This window comes from Aptenodytes patagonicus, chromosome 2, assembly GCF_965638725.1.
Source record: "Aptenodytes patagonicus chromosome 2, bAptPat1.pri.cur, whole genome shotgun sequence".
Classification (NCBI taxonomy): Eukaryota; Metazoa; Chordata; class Aves; order Sphenisciformes; family Spheniscidae; genus Aptenodytes; species Aptenodytes patagonicus.
The window spans coordinates 144,308,910-144,323,837 of NC_134950.1; the positions used below are offsets into that span (position 1 = coordinate 144,308,910).

Here is a 14,928-nt window from a genome sequence, read left to right on the forward strand (position 1 = left end):
TATTTGGCACCAATGAAGTCCAATGACTTGGAAGCAACCTTAGAGGAGCCCAAATTTTCCTGCTGAGTTTATAATAAACCTTAGCTCCTTTGCTAGTTTTTCTGTTAGATTTTTTTTATGTTAGGCTTCTCACTTCCCAGCTGAAGCTAGCTGCGGGTTTGAATGTTTGGTGCTGGATAAGGGTAGGGTTGTTCAGCAGCTTGCATGTTTTAGCTCCCAGAATTTATGGAAAACAAAAAATGCCTTAACATCCTTGTTTACTTATCGAGACTGTTTAATTTGCTCTAGGCAGTTCTGCTAGCATCAAGGATAACGCACACAGAAAGAAAATAACTCGTTTGCAATTTTATTAGTAATATACCTAAACTAGCCACATTTTCTTCAGCTTTATTCAAAACACTAGGTAAAGAAGCCCAACACAAAAAGGCACATTAATCCTAATCTTGCAAATGGATTTGCACAGATGAATGTTTACACCCACACATCATTGCCATGAAGTCAATGGGGCTCGGCACAATCCCAAGGGATTGACCGTGCGGCTCCAATTGCTAGATTGGAACTGGAAAGTGGAGGAAGAACAGATTTCTGACTTTCTGAACTGAAACAGTACAACAGAAATTGTCCTTACAGAACACAGCTGCACTCTGAATTTGTTTTTACCAATAATTTATGCAGATTTGATAAACACTATGCAAAATACACAGTCAGTGCAAATAGTTGCTAGAAAGAAATAATAATCTAAAATCTTTTTCTGAAGTACAATTTTCTCTTTGTTTTCTTTTTATTTCCTTCATAACGGACTCAAACTCAAAGAGAAGGATGTCATTATAAAACCTAATATTACTCAACAACTGAATTATCAGTTGACTTCCCATAAAGGTTATCCTAGTACAAAAAATACAATTTCTTTTTATTGCTATAGCAAATGCAATCTAAGATATAGCAACCGATTGTGAGATGATGTTTTCTGTTAAACTGGTAAGCTTTTTCCTTTCTATACTATCTTTTAAAAAGAACTGCAGCAATATGAAACAGCTCTTTCTTCTGTATATAAAAAAGTAATTTTTATTAAACACCTTTAAGTAAGTGAGTTTTTTTACAAAAAATGTCAAAAAAAGGAACTAATATAAACAGGATACTTTAACATCACTGGTAAATAAAAAACCCTAACAACTTACACTTAAATATGCAATCCAAATATAATTTAAAAACCTGAGAAAATGCATTAGAATTGTAAAACTAGAAATGTGCCATTTAGTCATTATGATACCCCTTAAAATGTATGTTTAATTGAAGCTACACAAGTTGGCAGTTTCTCTTAATAGCAGCACTTAAGATTTTACTTGAAACTTTGAATAGAGAATATATACCAAGACAAGATTTAGCCGAGCCACTGTGCTTCTTAATCAGCCTTTAATAAGGATGTTGACTTCTCCACCCACATAAAGATACATGTCTTCAGATCTGATTTTGCATGAGAGAGGAAAAAAATGTGTATTAACCATAGATTCTTACCTTCGTCTTCAGCTTCTGAATTTCAGCTTCTGTAACAGCATGTTTGATTTGTAACTAAAATTGAAAATATAAAATAAACAAGTGAAGTCACAGAGAGTACTCCGGTATTTTTAAAGCCTGTGCTGCAAGTTGAATACCTTATTACATAGCAGAAGGCCTTGAAGAGTGCTGCAGTGCAGTAGATTGTAAATTAAAATGTCTAGCTTGCAAAATGACTCAGTCTGTGCAACCTAATTAAAGATAGGATGCCGTCTAACCACTCATAATTTCAAATCAGAACATCCAATCTGTTTAGCAAAACCAAATGTCTTATGCTTAAAAAAAAATAGATGTCATCCTGCTGGGCTTTGCTCTCCTCTGATGTGAACGTGAAATACGTCCCAGTGCTGTCAGAAAGTCCCACTGCATTGATTAAAGCAGGCACGTTACAAAAAAGCAAATATGGAAATAAGTGATTTAACAACTCAAGAAGTCAGGAAAACCTTGAGGGAAGATTCCACACATTTATTTCACGCAAGAAAAAAGGTAAACTGATGCTATCCTTCTCCACCATTAGCTGGAGTTACTCTGCTCAAGCTAGCTAATCTCAATTGAGAGCAGTTACACAGGAAACCCTAAAAAACAGGAAACGGCATTCAAGCACACAAAATGATGGCAAGTAGATTAACAGCCCAGGCAGTGTGCTAAAGGTTGTAGTTACATTACCAAGCACCATGCCACAGTAACAGTGGATCTGTACAGTGAAAGGGTCGGTGCTGAGGACCTGGCATCCACCTGCACACTTTCCGGGGGGATTTCTTTTGGATGGACCTACTGATCTGATCTACTGGTCTGATCCTGTGGAGTGAATACTCATTAGCTCTTTGAGTGTATTAGGTAATGTCCTGAAATATCTTCAGTTTCACCCCAAAGGTGTGCTATTCACAGGCTCCAAGAACGCTCTGAAGTACGAATCGAACCACAGCTTCAACAGTATAACCCTAATCCAAATAGAAATGATCATGCACATGCACCCAATACTGGCCTGCACCCAAATCCCTGCTGCTTTATTATTTAAAGCAGGTAGCATGGACAAATTTCTGACAGGCCCCAAAACCTTAAATCTAAAGCACTGTTTAATCTGAATCAGTGACTTGTGTGTGTTGGGTTGACGGCAAGGGCAAAACCTGAATTACAGCCTGAGCTGGCACTGCAGTGGAGACAAAGCCGTTGTCCATTATTTATGAATACCAGGAATAGTTACGGAAAAGCATGTTCTACATGGGGGGTTACTTCTCTTACAAGACTGACGGGAGCCTTTAGGAATAGTTTATATTGAGCTAATGGAGCACATGAGGGAGTTGTACTGAACCAGAAATTATCATCTCTGGTGAAGCAATGGCTCCATTCTTGAAGACCAGGCTGTTAGTAAAAAAATGTACAAATAATTCAAAAGAGAAGTTCTTCTGGAGGAGAGGAGTAATTTTCAAAATAACAGGAGCCATCACGGAGCTGATCGGTACAAGTATCTTCAAGAAAGGCCAAGCTACTTTTGAAATTCTCTTTTCATGGAGCCTCTTGAACGCACTTGTTGTGGCATAGGAAATGCACACTCTCAGATGCAGTTTGGTTTGCAAATCAGCCTTAACTGATCTAGTGAATAATCCTAGTCCTTTCTGGTGGAGAATTACTGAATTTATGCTGGAAGGAATAAAGGAGGCACTGATGCAACCAGTTCCACCTGAGTAACAGTTTAGGAGTCTTCTTTCCACCGCTCATTTCTTGGTCACTGTCTCCAGAGGAGACTGTAAGCACTTCTCGTCCCCAGGATCATCTGTTACTTATACTCTCTTTTTGACTTTGCACTGAAAAGTGTAACGAATCTTCGAGTGCTCAGTGAAAACAGATACAAGATTTCATTTCAAATGAAACCAGTCACTGACTGTAACGGCTTGAAGAAACATGTAAAATGTGGAGGCACACCAGGCGCAATTAGCAGGTGGAACATGCACGGGGCCAGATCAAACCTGCCCCGAGCACGCAGCTAACCCGTGGATTACACGGGGTTCCTGAGGAAACACCACATGAGAGCAGGGCTGCTGGTCCAGGCCAAGAGACGCCAGTGCAGCTGGGAACAGGGCACTTGGCAGCCCTGGAGCTGGTGTTAACGGCAAGAAGTGGCCAGTGGTGCTACTCCACCCAGCAGATCAGGAAGCCGAGAAGGATATATAGCTTTTTGTAATTATACATAGTAGAGGAAACTAAGGAGATACTTTAATTAGCATTTGCAAGAGGTTACTTGCAATTTTTGAGCTCTGATCTGCAATTTTCAGAGATTGAGAACTGTTTTTCCTCATCACTCCATTTCTGTTAGTAGTGAAAAATTACAAAAGAACCATCTCAAAATGTTACGGTGTTTATAAGGTGCCCAGGCCTTTGTTTAGTTCTGCTACCTCATTGTTTTGGAATGAGATAAAATCAGGGGAAGGATGGATGAGCTAGACTTTGCCCTTTGTGGAGTTAATGATGAAATCAAAAAGCCAAGACTCAAAGCCTTAGGCTACCTGCTTACAGTCCATTCCCATCTCTTCTAAAACCCCACAAACCCATAAGCAGCACTTAAACAGCTTATTATTATATACAAATAAACTCCAAATTGTTGCATAAATGACAATCTGCTCAGGTACAGATGGTTTTAACAGTTATTTTTATACTCTCTGTTATTAAGTTAAAAAAATGAATACCGAGCACCCAGTCAGATCATTGAATCAGTACATGGTACAGCAGATCCCACTGAGGCAGAAGAAAAAAGACACTTTCTTGCCGAACAGACAAATGTGTAGCAGGACATTTACTTTTTTCTTTTTTTCTTTTGTTAAAGAACTAATTATGCTTGCAGAATAGATGAGAAATACTAACATATTTATAGGTTAGACTAAACAACAGGCAAGGTCAACTGTTTGGCAAGCAAATCTGGACTCCGTAGTTAAAAAATTTTAAGCAAGTTTACTAATAGGGGAGCAAAAATACCTTATTCCATGTCCCATATAATGCCAGACAAATTCTTGGCAGATATTATTTTGTATTATTATGTTTTCTAAGTCAATATAAAACTGTGAATGCTTCATTTTAACAATGACATTTTGAATAGTTTTTGGCACATTTCCTTTTCAAAGATGTCTTGAAAAGCTGATTAATTTTCTTCAAAACAATAAAACGTTTTATAAAAAATAAGATATATAGAGAAAATGGATTGAATTCATCTAAGACTGCAAAAGATAGAATGGGATGAAAAGCTAGCAAATGTTAAAATATCCAGAGTACACTGGGAAAGAAAGTACCCAATGGAATCTAATAATGCCCATGACAATTTTTATATAATCATGATATATTTTTTGCATATAATAATAATAATCATCAATTTTTCATATATTTCATTAAGACATGAAATATAATACCTAATTCTTACATAAGATGTCCCTTCTCCCTACAGATCTTGTCTCTCTTCAATCATCACAGCTAAAATAAAGCTTCTAGCTCTTTCTCTCAAAGCAGTTAAAGAAAATCAGTCCCATTTTTCCTGTTTTACAGCCAGGAAAACAAGACTTGCAGAAGTACAGTGATTCACCCAGGAATGCCCATCTCTCTTCTGACTTTCATTCCAAAAGCAAGGCATTTCAAATAAGAGTGCTCTCAAAGTATGTGAGCACATTTTTCATAGCAAAGACTGAATTCAACTAATTAGGCCAAACTATTATGCTTAAAGATTATGTCCAACCCACTTCTTTAATACTTTCATTAATCTCTGGAGTAAGAACAAGAAAGAACAGTTATTCTTTAAATACAATTCCAGAAAACACTGTGTGGGCTTGTGCAGCGTGATCGTGAACAAGTCCTCTAGTGTTGAAAGAATTCAGGGCAAATACCAAGAAAAATACATGTACTCGCTCTGTAGCAGCCAACAAAATGCAGTTGTGTACTGCTAAATACAATCAGCGAAACAAAAGTGGCATGCTTGTAACAGCGGTAACTGCGTGGGTTAGTGAAAAAGAGTCCACTCTTATGCAGGAGCATTTAATGTTTTCTTCTCAGGCTCTCATCTGCACTTAAACTGGAGGATCCCAAAGTCCCTTCATCTGATCTCCTCTACACCAGCATTTTGGGGCCATTATATCAGACAGGTCTGCAAATAGCTTCAAATCAGTTTGGACATGCTCAAGTATGGCAATAGCCCAAGCTGATGGAAACTGTATTCAAGAATAGTTTTACAGGTACTTTATTCAAAGGTGAGTGTCTTGCCCATCACTGTATCTGTGGTTTGCATAGCCTTGGTACACCGGCACAATCAGAATGGTAGCATCCTCCCACCGCTTTGAGAAAGTATCACTACGTATGATGCAAAGTATTAGAAAATGAAGTAAACTGTTCTGCTAATTTGCGTAAGAGCCTGAAACTTGAAATATGGAGTGAGAAAATTATCGTTTAAGTAAAGTAAAAAACTTTCAGGAAGCAACGATGAATAACAGTAGGCATCCAAAGGCTGAAAAGGGTATCAGCAGAAAAGGGAAAGACTGGTTGCTCACTGATTACTTTCCATACATTACTCCCACTAGAGATAGAAGATAAAATATCTGGCTTGAGTGGAGGGAAGGGGAAGGGGAGAGCACAGGGGAAGAGGATAAAAAGGGAACCTCTGTATTTTAAAACTCCTTTCTGGGCCCAGATTCTGCTGCTCAAATCTCCTATGAGGTTCTGGCTACTTTCACCCCTTCTACCTTCCTGTATTTAAAAAGAAAAACATTCTTTACTGTCATCACTCAGCCCATTACTGTGGGCTTAGATAAATCCAATTGTTTCATGTCTTTATTTGCATCAGAATTCAGGAAAGCTCAGAAATATACCACATCAAAAGCACAGCCTAAAATACGGAAGAAATGTTTCTCAGTACTTTGGCATGTTAAGTTATATGAATTCAATGACCGCAATGAACACCACTGATTCAAGCCCCAGTTAGCACCAGTGGATGCTATACAAACTGTGTAGCCGCAAAGTTTGGTAAAACACCAGCTTGAAATATGCCTGCTTCCCCAATACAGCATCTTTCTAAACACATGGCCAAACATATGACAGTGCTGTACATTGGCGAGTCGCTGCGTAATGGTATAGGATGAGCTCCACACGTCCCTTTTCACTGAAATTTAGCATTTGCTGTTTGGTTTTCCTGATCACTTTTGATTGGAATCTTACAAAAAAGAAAAAATAAAGGCAGCAATCTGCTAGTAATGAATTAACTTGCACTTTGTCTTCCTGATCAAAAAATGCAAAATAAGTGCTGAGGCAGAGTAACTTCTGTGCTGAAAAATTATAAATTACTCTCCATCAATGCAACGGTCACCTGAAAGCTGATGCTAAAACAACTCTGAAGAACAGTTCCACTTCTTTTAAGCAGAACTGTTTGAGTCATCCGAAAGTACCGAGTATACAAACAGCTAGAAATCAACTCTAATTTTCAAGAGAAAAAAGAAGCACTGAGCAATGAGATAACTAGAAATCTAATTCCAGTGAGATATTTCAGGAATATTTTCTGATCCATAACTTACCTCTTTGAATTTGTGAGCAAGCTTGCTGGTGTCCACATCACTGGGGGAGAACATGTCATCATTTTCAGGGAGATCGAACACTTCAATAGCCATGTCACCTCCTGGAAGGACAGGTCCCATGTCTTCGTCTTCTTCATCTGTAGCATATTCCCCTGTCTTAATTTTATAGCATTTAAGAAATTCCAGTTATCCTTATTAGGCAGAGACTGTTCAAAAAGTAAATAAGCTGCTGTGCAAACACAGCATACTGCATACAAAAAAGGTTATCTTTTTCTTTAGCTAGAATCCCAGTAATTATGAATTCTACCAGACAAAATACAACTCCACAGTAGTATTTCAGAACATTAAGAGAGAGGAGAAAACAGTGTCTTAAGCACTAAGAATTTAGTGCTTACACATTACTGGCTCTGTATTTCAATGGTTTTCATCCTTTTCTAAGTGAGGCCTCTTTTCCATAGGAAGACCTCTCCAAATTTATCTCAGATTTAACAAGGAATCTTTTCCAAACAGAAAGGAAAGCAGAATAGGACCGACAGAATCTTGATTAGTCTTTTGTAAGCCATCTGGAGGAAGTAATTCTCCAGTGATAGTCCATGTTGAATTTGAAAATCCATTGGTTTGTTCTTTATAAACAAATTAACAATAGAAAAGTCACACCCACACAGAAAGACAACAGCAGGAAAAAGAAACCGAGTGTCAGAGACAAGTTCAGAGACCAAAGTCAGAGGTTACTGAATTTTCACCCTGCATAAGGAGCTGCTTCTAGCTAGTTTTAAACAGAAAATGCAGGTGATTCTTGGGCTGGTAAACCACGAGATGTGAACAATTTGCTGACAAAACAGAATTTTAAAAAATCATAAGCTACAATCAGTCTCTCAAGATTAAACAAAATAAAACAATAATATTGAAAAGAAAAAGCTTGCACTATTAAACCCCCAGTTGCCTAGACAATCCTTTGCACATACACCTGTGCTCATCTCTCCCCATGCCTAAGGTGGGGAGACTTTAGTTCAGCAGGGCTCCCTCTGGAAGCCAGAGCACAGTGCGTACAGATCACGAATAGCCTGCTGGCTATGCAAATGACTATGCAAACATATTATAAAGCAAACACTTTCCTCAGAGCCACATCTGGATTTTTAAAGCTTGGGACTCAATAAATACATGGAAACGGAAGGGCGGGGGAAGGGGTGCAGTCCTTCTCATGTTTATACAATAATAAGACCAAAATTGTGACAGAACTACTCAAGTTTTTGTTCATGAGCTTTCAGTTCCTGAGATGAAGGCACATAACATTATTATCAGAAGTATATTCCCAGTAGTGCTAGGATTATCTATTAGTGTCATTTTTGTCAAAATAACCTTTCAAAACAACAGGTAAGAACTCAGATGTCCAAACTACAGTTCAAATCTCAACTTTCTACCTTAATTTAGTTTCCCAGCTGTTCTTTAGGCTTATGTAAATCTCTCTCAATTAAAAAGCAGTGCATGGAAGCACGTTAAGTCTAGATGCAGAAGTGCACACAGACAGAAAAGATACATGTATGCGTCCAACAACAGGGTGATATACTTGCAATAAAACATGACCATTTCTTGGATAAATAGCACATAGAATCATAGAATCATGGAATGGTTTGGGTTGGAAGGGACCTTTAATGATCATGAAAAATATATATTCTCCCTTTTTAAAACCACTAAAGTTTTTAAAAAAAAAGCAAGCCAAAACACACAGAAAGCATAGAATGATTTGGTAAAATATTCTGATGTTAAAAGAACTATCAAAAAGAAGGTAAGTCACGAACATGCACGACCCATCCATACTTTAAACGTCACTGTTAATGCGAGCCACTTCTTAGAAGAGATATCTGTCTCTATAAATAGTTACATATTCTCCAATGAAATGAACAGTAACCATTTATTTTACATGCTTTATATGTACTAAGACTAATAATCTCAGTAGTCTTCAACAAAAAAAGTTAACAGCTGGTTTTGCTCCTTTTTTCCTTATTTAAAACAGAAGCAAAGAACACACAATCCATCTCACTGGAGTTTTCAGGCACGTTAGCATTACAGCTAAACAAAACAACACCTGAAATTAAATTTATCATTCTGTATGTCTAGATCTCACACGCACACGCAAAATCTTCTGTTATGCTACACCTGTAGTAACTTCTGTTTCTATTTTATTCCCCACGGCTACATGAAGTTACTGTCTAAACAGAAAATTAGGCTGCTAACTCTCCTGGCTTTTTCCAGGAGCATGTAACACCACCTTCACACACTGTCAGGGCAGCGAGAAGCGGAACAACTAACTCCAAAATCCCAGTGAGATTTCAATGAAATGAATTATTGTGGTGACAAAATGCTAACACAATGCATGTACTGTCAATTTTGCAGTCATATCCCTGAAAAATCTGTAAGGTGATACACAACTGTCATTTCTACATGAAAAAACATCTTGGCAGGTCCATCAGCAGTGGCAAGGAGATCTCTGAAGCATGCAAAGAAGAGGCAGAAATAGGATCATTAACTAGCAAACTCATGCCCAGGTTACGTAAAAAACAGACCTGGCTCAGCTACATATGCATTATAAAGGAATATATTAATGCAAAATCCTAATTATATTTACCAATTTTGGTAAAACAATAAAACAGGTGAGTTTAGTTAAAACTGATTCCTCCAAAGACTTCAACTAAAAAGAAGTACTTCAAACAAAAAGAAAAATGAACATGTATGAAGGACTAAGTTATACTGGGGCAAAATTCAAGAGCAGGTAATATTCTACTGGCCTCAGGACCCAGAGTGTTTGAAGAGGGACATCAGGCAGCTTAAAATGAACACAAAGGAAAGCCTTGCTTCAAATTGTACATAGTAAGTGTCGACGGGCACAGTGATTTTTGCTTCAATTAATGCAAAAAGTAGTCATCAAAGCAAAGCACTGCAGTTTGCTCAGGTAAACAAAACAGCAAGATGACACAAACATATTACAGAACACAAAAATAAAGGGGACTTTTGCTTTCGTCTTCAGAAGAAAGGGATCCAATCTTATAATCACATGAAACACAAATTACAGGTTCAAAAGAACCGAGGTGTGCTTTAAGGAAATATGTGTCATAAACTACATGAAACATACTTTCCCTGAAAAAAATATCTCTGCTGACTTTTGTTTCACATGAAACTACCAGAAGGTTGTTCAGACCCTGTGCCAGTAAGCTAGAATGGGAAATTCAGTGTTTTACAAGAAGCAGCAAGGCACAGACAAAAGTTATTTTACTGCAAAACAACAAAGCCTTGTAAGGTAACACTTGTTATTGGAGCTGCCTAAGGTTCCTTGCAATACATTTTGTTTTCTTAGCTGACAACAACAATAACATTTTTTTACTCAGTAGTCAATGAAAACTTACATGCTCTTGAAGGAAAATCTCGGACTCTTCAGTCTGTATTGGTGAGCAAAATTCACCCATGCAAAAGGGTGCAGCAGCACTAGGGCTTAAGCTTATCCCATCCACAGCAATAGCTTCTGATATTAGCCATTCAGTTTTGCTATATGCTATCACAGCTAATAGCATGAAATTATCTTTATAAACGTGAACTGCAATTTCCCACTTTGAAAGGGAAAATGTGTTACTCACATTGTTTAACTGCCTTGTAAATTCTTGAAATGGGCCTAACACTCCCAAGCAGAAAGAAGGAGCAGCAGGACCAGCCAGGATAATGCAGACAGACCCTCCCCAAATCACCATAATAAGGGCTGCATCAAGCTAGATCTTTTGTTTGTGCTGAAACTCTCCCACAGTCATGGAACACCATTTGAAGAACTATAAAAATAACTCAAGCCCACTTCTTCATTTGATTTTTTTGATGGTTTATACTTAATATTTTCAAAAGAACAAAGAAAAATAAAATGGTATAGTATCAATCATTGCTTTTACAGGAGTGCTTCATATTAATGATGTTGGAAAAACCGTACTCTCTGAACAACCTTGTTTAACAGATGTATTCTTTGGGTGTTAGACATTCAAGCACATTGCAACATTTTTCTTTTCATGTGTATCTAGATTTTCTTCAATGGTTCTAACGTTGCTTTGCTCTCAAATGTCCTGATAAATGAAAATTAAAAATGAAAAAATATTCAAATTACTATTAGTGATATTAAAATACATTAAAACGTCACTTGCATAAAACTATTTGTCTGTGGCCACAGAGTGAACAGAATTCTGCAATATGTTACTAATTTCATATCCTGCATCACCATATGCAGCCTTCAGGGGAACAGGTCATCTGCTTTATGTGACTTTTGCCATTCACTGTAGAACATGAGGAAGATAATACCACGTTCAAATCAAAATTCCAAGAAATGGCAGAATTTGACTAAAACATGCACAGAACGCTGTGTTAACACAGGGAAGTCAAAAGGTTTCAGTCAAGGATACAGATTCAGGTCGTACTTAATACACTAAGTAGGAAATACAAAGACAGTGCCTACTTCAAAGCCTTTGAGTTTTGTTTTCTGAGAGGATACAACAAATTAAAAGGATGTGGGATTTTAGGAAGCTAGATGAACTGGTGATGAGTAAACTCTGCAGCAGGCTATCTAGAGGCAACACCTGAAACAACATACTCTCCCAGCTTTACTGTAGTTAGCACAGGCTCATCAGGAAATGCCAACACTGCCTATCGTAAGTAGTACTTGAGAAATAACTGATACTACTGGCGCTGCTTGGCTTGTGGGAGCTTAACAACAAATTGTGAGCTGTTGCACATTTATCCTGCTTGTCTTTGCATGGACCCCATTGTGGGCATCCCTCTTCTTTTAGTGTTTGTCAGTTTTGCACACGGTTCTTGTATTTCCATGCAAAGACTTAAATGAAGGAGCATCTGAAAGCATCCTGCAACCCTGTGACGACCTGCAGCCCATGATAACAGCAGATTCTGAAGTGCAGGCATGCAGGGCATTTATATAGTAAATGATGTTTCTTTCAGGATTACTTATATAGTAAATGATGTATGTTTTGGAAACACTATGTGTATTACTGTGAATCTTCCCCAACAAATAACTGTCATGTAACATTCCTGGAAGGCAATGGAATGAGAAGTTACAGCAGGCTAACAAGTGTCTCTCTGATTTAGCATCTGACTAAAGTCCAGTGCACACTGGCTGGCAGAAGTCAAAATTGTCTCAATAATGCTGCTATTTTAAAGAACTCTGATCCTTCTAAAATAGCTAGATGCTGCTTGGGCTATGATGAAGACTGTCCTAAGTTTCAAAACAGAGGAAAACCAGCCAGCTGGTGATACAGCAAGATAAAACACCAGGACTTGCACATGCCTGGCACACGCTCTCTTCCTGTGATTTGACCAGCTCTACCAAACACAGTTATGTGCAGGATTGAAACATAGATCACTGATTTCCTGCTCTGGAAATCTGGTATGTTATTGCTGTCTTTGTGGTAAAGTCTCTGAGGCTCAGAATTTGACAGCCTCAATGGACGGCTGAATAAGGATAATTTTCTTGTTTATTTATGCAGCATTGTAGCTGGAGATCCATGTTACCATATTTTAAGAACTGTATGAAAATGAATAGGACAGTTTGATAGCCCTGAGACTGAGCAACTCCTGTATAATTATGTGCCACCTCAGCACAAAACTCCTTACACTGACAATCCAAATATTCCTGAACTTCATGCAGTCAGAATCACTATCACGTTGAGGAAATGGACTCAAAAGGGTAGGGTTTTTTGTAGATTTGTGGATATTCATTCAGACAGTGTAAACTGAGATTTTCTTGCCCAAAAGATGCACTGCTTACCAGAGCCAAAGAATGCAGGGCTGGCAGTGGTGTCTGGCATACAGCAACATAAACCCAGCAACATTTGCCCTCGCAGAGCAAGGTGAGCTCAAAGCAGTAATGCTCGTATTTGACAGTAAATGGAGCAGAAGTGCTTGTGGTGACCAAAAACGTCTTTGAACTGTGTCTAATGTGCATTAGATCACAGCTTCCATCGTGTCAATTGCCTGGGAATGGTGCAAATTATGTGAGTTTACTTGGACGGCATAATCAGGAGACAAAAAACCCCAAAACTCAGGATTGCTGCAGGTTCCCAATAAAATCTGCTTCTTATAAGTCTGTTAATTAAGAAAGGGAACACACCTCATTGCATACTTTAGTAACTACACCCCAGCCACCTATTATTAGAATAAGGTTTACCGCCCCACTCCCAAATATATATATGGCATCAAGTAGGAAATGGGTATGATCTTCAATGATCCCAGTGTAGTTTTTGAGAACTGAAGTACTGCATTTGTTCTGAAGCCTAATTCCTTCTCCTTCCAAACGAGATCTTTGATGATACTCTGGATGTCCCCTGGTAGATGTCTTTTCCTTTCTTCTTCCTCCTTTCCTCACATACTGCATAAAAGTCCCCTTTGCACTGCAAACGCTAATGGCCAAAAAGCACATGTCATGGTCACAGAGGTGGTCATCATCCTCAATGTAGTGCTATGATAAGAAAAGATGCCTTTAACTCTGTTGATTACTTGTCCTATCTTATTTTCTCTCTATCATCCAAAGGCACTACCAATAGAAAACACTTTGTGCATTTAGTATTTTTTGTGTTAAAAATTTATGCAGTGAACAGGGCTTAAGAGTTTGTAACTACTGAATTGCAAGGACAACAAGACACATCACAGAAAGTATCTGATACCTAGTCATCCCTGTCCTCTTTCACTATTGTGTTGAGAAACGCTTGCACGGTCATCAGTATGAAAGTGTCACTGTCAGCATCAGCACAGCAACAATCCCTACTGAAGGCTGAGGTACTACCAGGGTCAGTATTGATCTGTATGGTTTTAACAACGTTTTCTTTATTGCCAGATCTTGAGTTATGACATCTGTGTGGTGCATGAAGGTAAGCAACACAAACCTTTGAGATTTTTTGCAGATGGATGCGTCCTCTGGGTAAAAGGTGCAATGCATCAATTACATCAGTCTGCCTTCAGCCGCACACCTCTCTACACGCAAGTACACAGTGAGAAGGATTTGAACATCAGGCATTTAGGACACACCTCTCCTGCCAGTATGAAAGCTATCAGACTATGTTTACCATAAAATGATATCACAGGTCTTCAAACCCTGACGTCTACAGCACACTGTGATGAGCTGTGAGACGTCTCTTGTTCCAAAGGCTAGAGGGAGTTGTCTCTTTTGTTTTTGAGGAGATGACAAGAGTTCCTTCAATAAATTAGTCAAGATCTTGAATTTTAATTCTAGACTAAACAGAAGTTAGAATACTTGCATGTTTCTATAGTTTGAGAAGGGAACAGAGAGGATATGGATTTTCTAGCCTTCATGGTCTTGCACAGGCACACATACATATGCATCCCCAATATAGACGAGTATAACTTCTATTTATATGAATTACATATGCACCTATGACAGGAGTCATTCTAAAACATATTAAAATATTTTTATTTTTAATTATCAGTGGTAATTAAAGTAAGTGAAAGCATCACTGGGGCTAGATAGGATTTTTACTTAGTCTTCTGAGACATTTCTGATTGTTCTGACCTATTGCTAGTTTAACAGTGTGTTTCAAAATCCAAGTGTATCCTGATTTTATCTCAGAGTATTTTTTTTCTCTATTTCACTGTTTAGAAGCCTTGTCTCGGTACCAAAAGGAAAACTAAACTGAAATAAATGTATAGCATGAATTGTCTATCTTCCCTTCTCTATCGCCTCCTTCCACAAATAAAATAAAAAATCTGGCCCAGGATGAAAACACACTAATACATGGAGTCTGGCATTTCAAATAGTATTATTCAAGATAATGTGAAATGA

General features: G+C 38.1%; 1 protein-coding gene across 5 annotated transcripts in view; it reads right to left on the bottom strand.

Annotated features, from left to right (window-relative positions):
* The window catches only part of PPP1R9A (protein phosphatase 1 regulatory subunit 9A), a 157,455-nt gene that overhangs the window by 36,062 nt on the left and 106,465 nt on the right, over positions 1–14,928 (bottom strand). For all 5 annotated transcript variants that reach the window (XM_076331480.1, XM_076331481.1, XM_076331479.1 and 2 more), the window contains exons 7-8: positions 7,095–7,250; positions 1,516–1,569 (exon numbers count right to left, since the gene is read on the bottom strand). In XM_076331480.1, the coding sequence (XP_076187595.1) occupies positions 1,516–1,569; positions 7,095–7,250 (210 nt within the window). The remainder of the gene's footprint in view (positions 1–1,515; positions 1,570–7,094; positions 7,251–14,928) is intronic.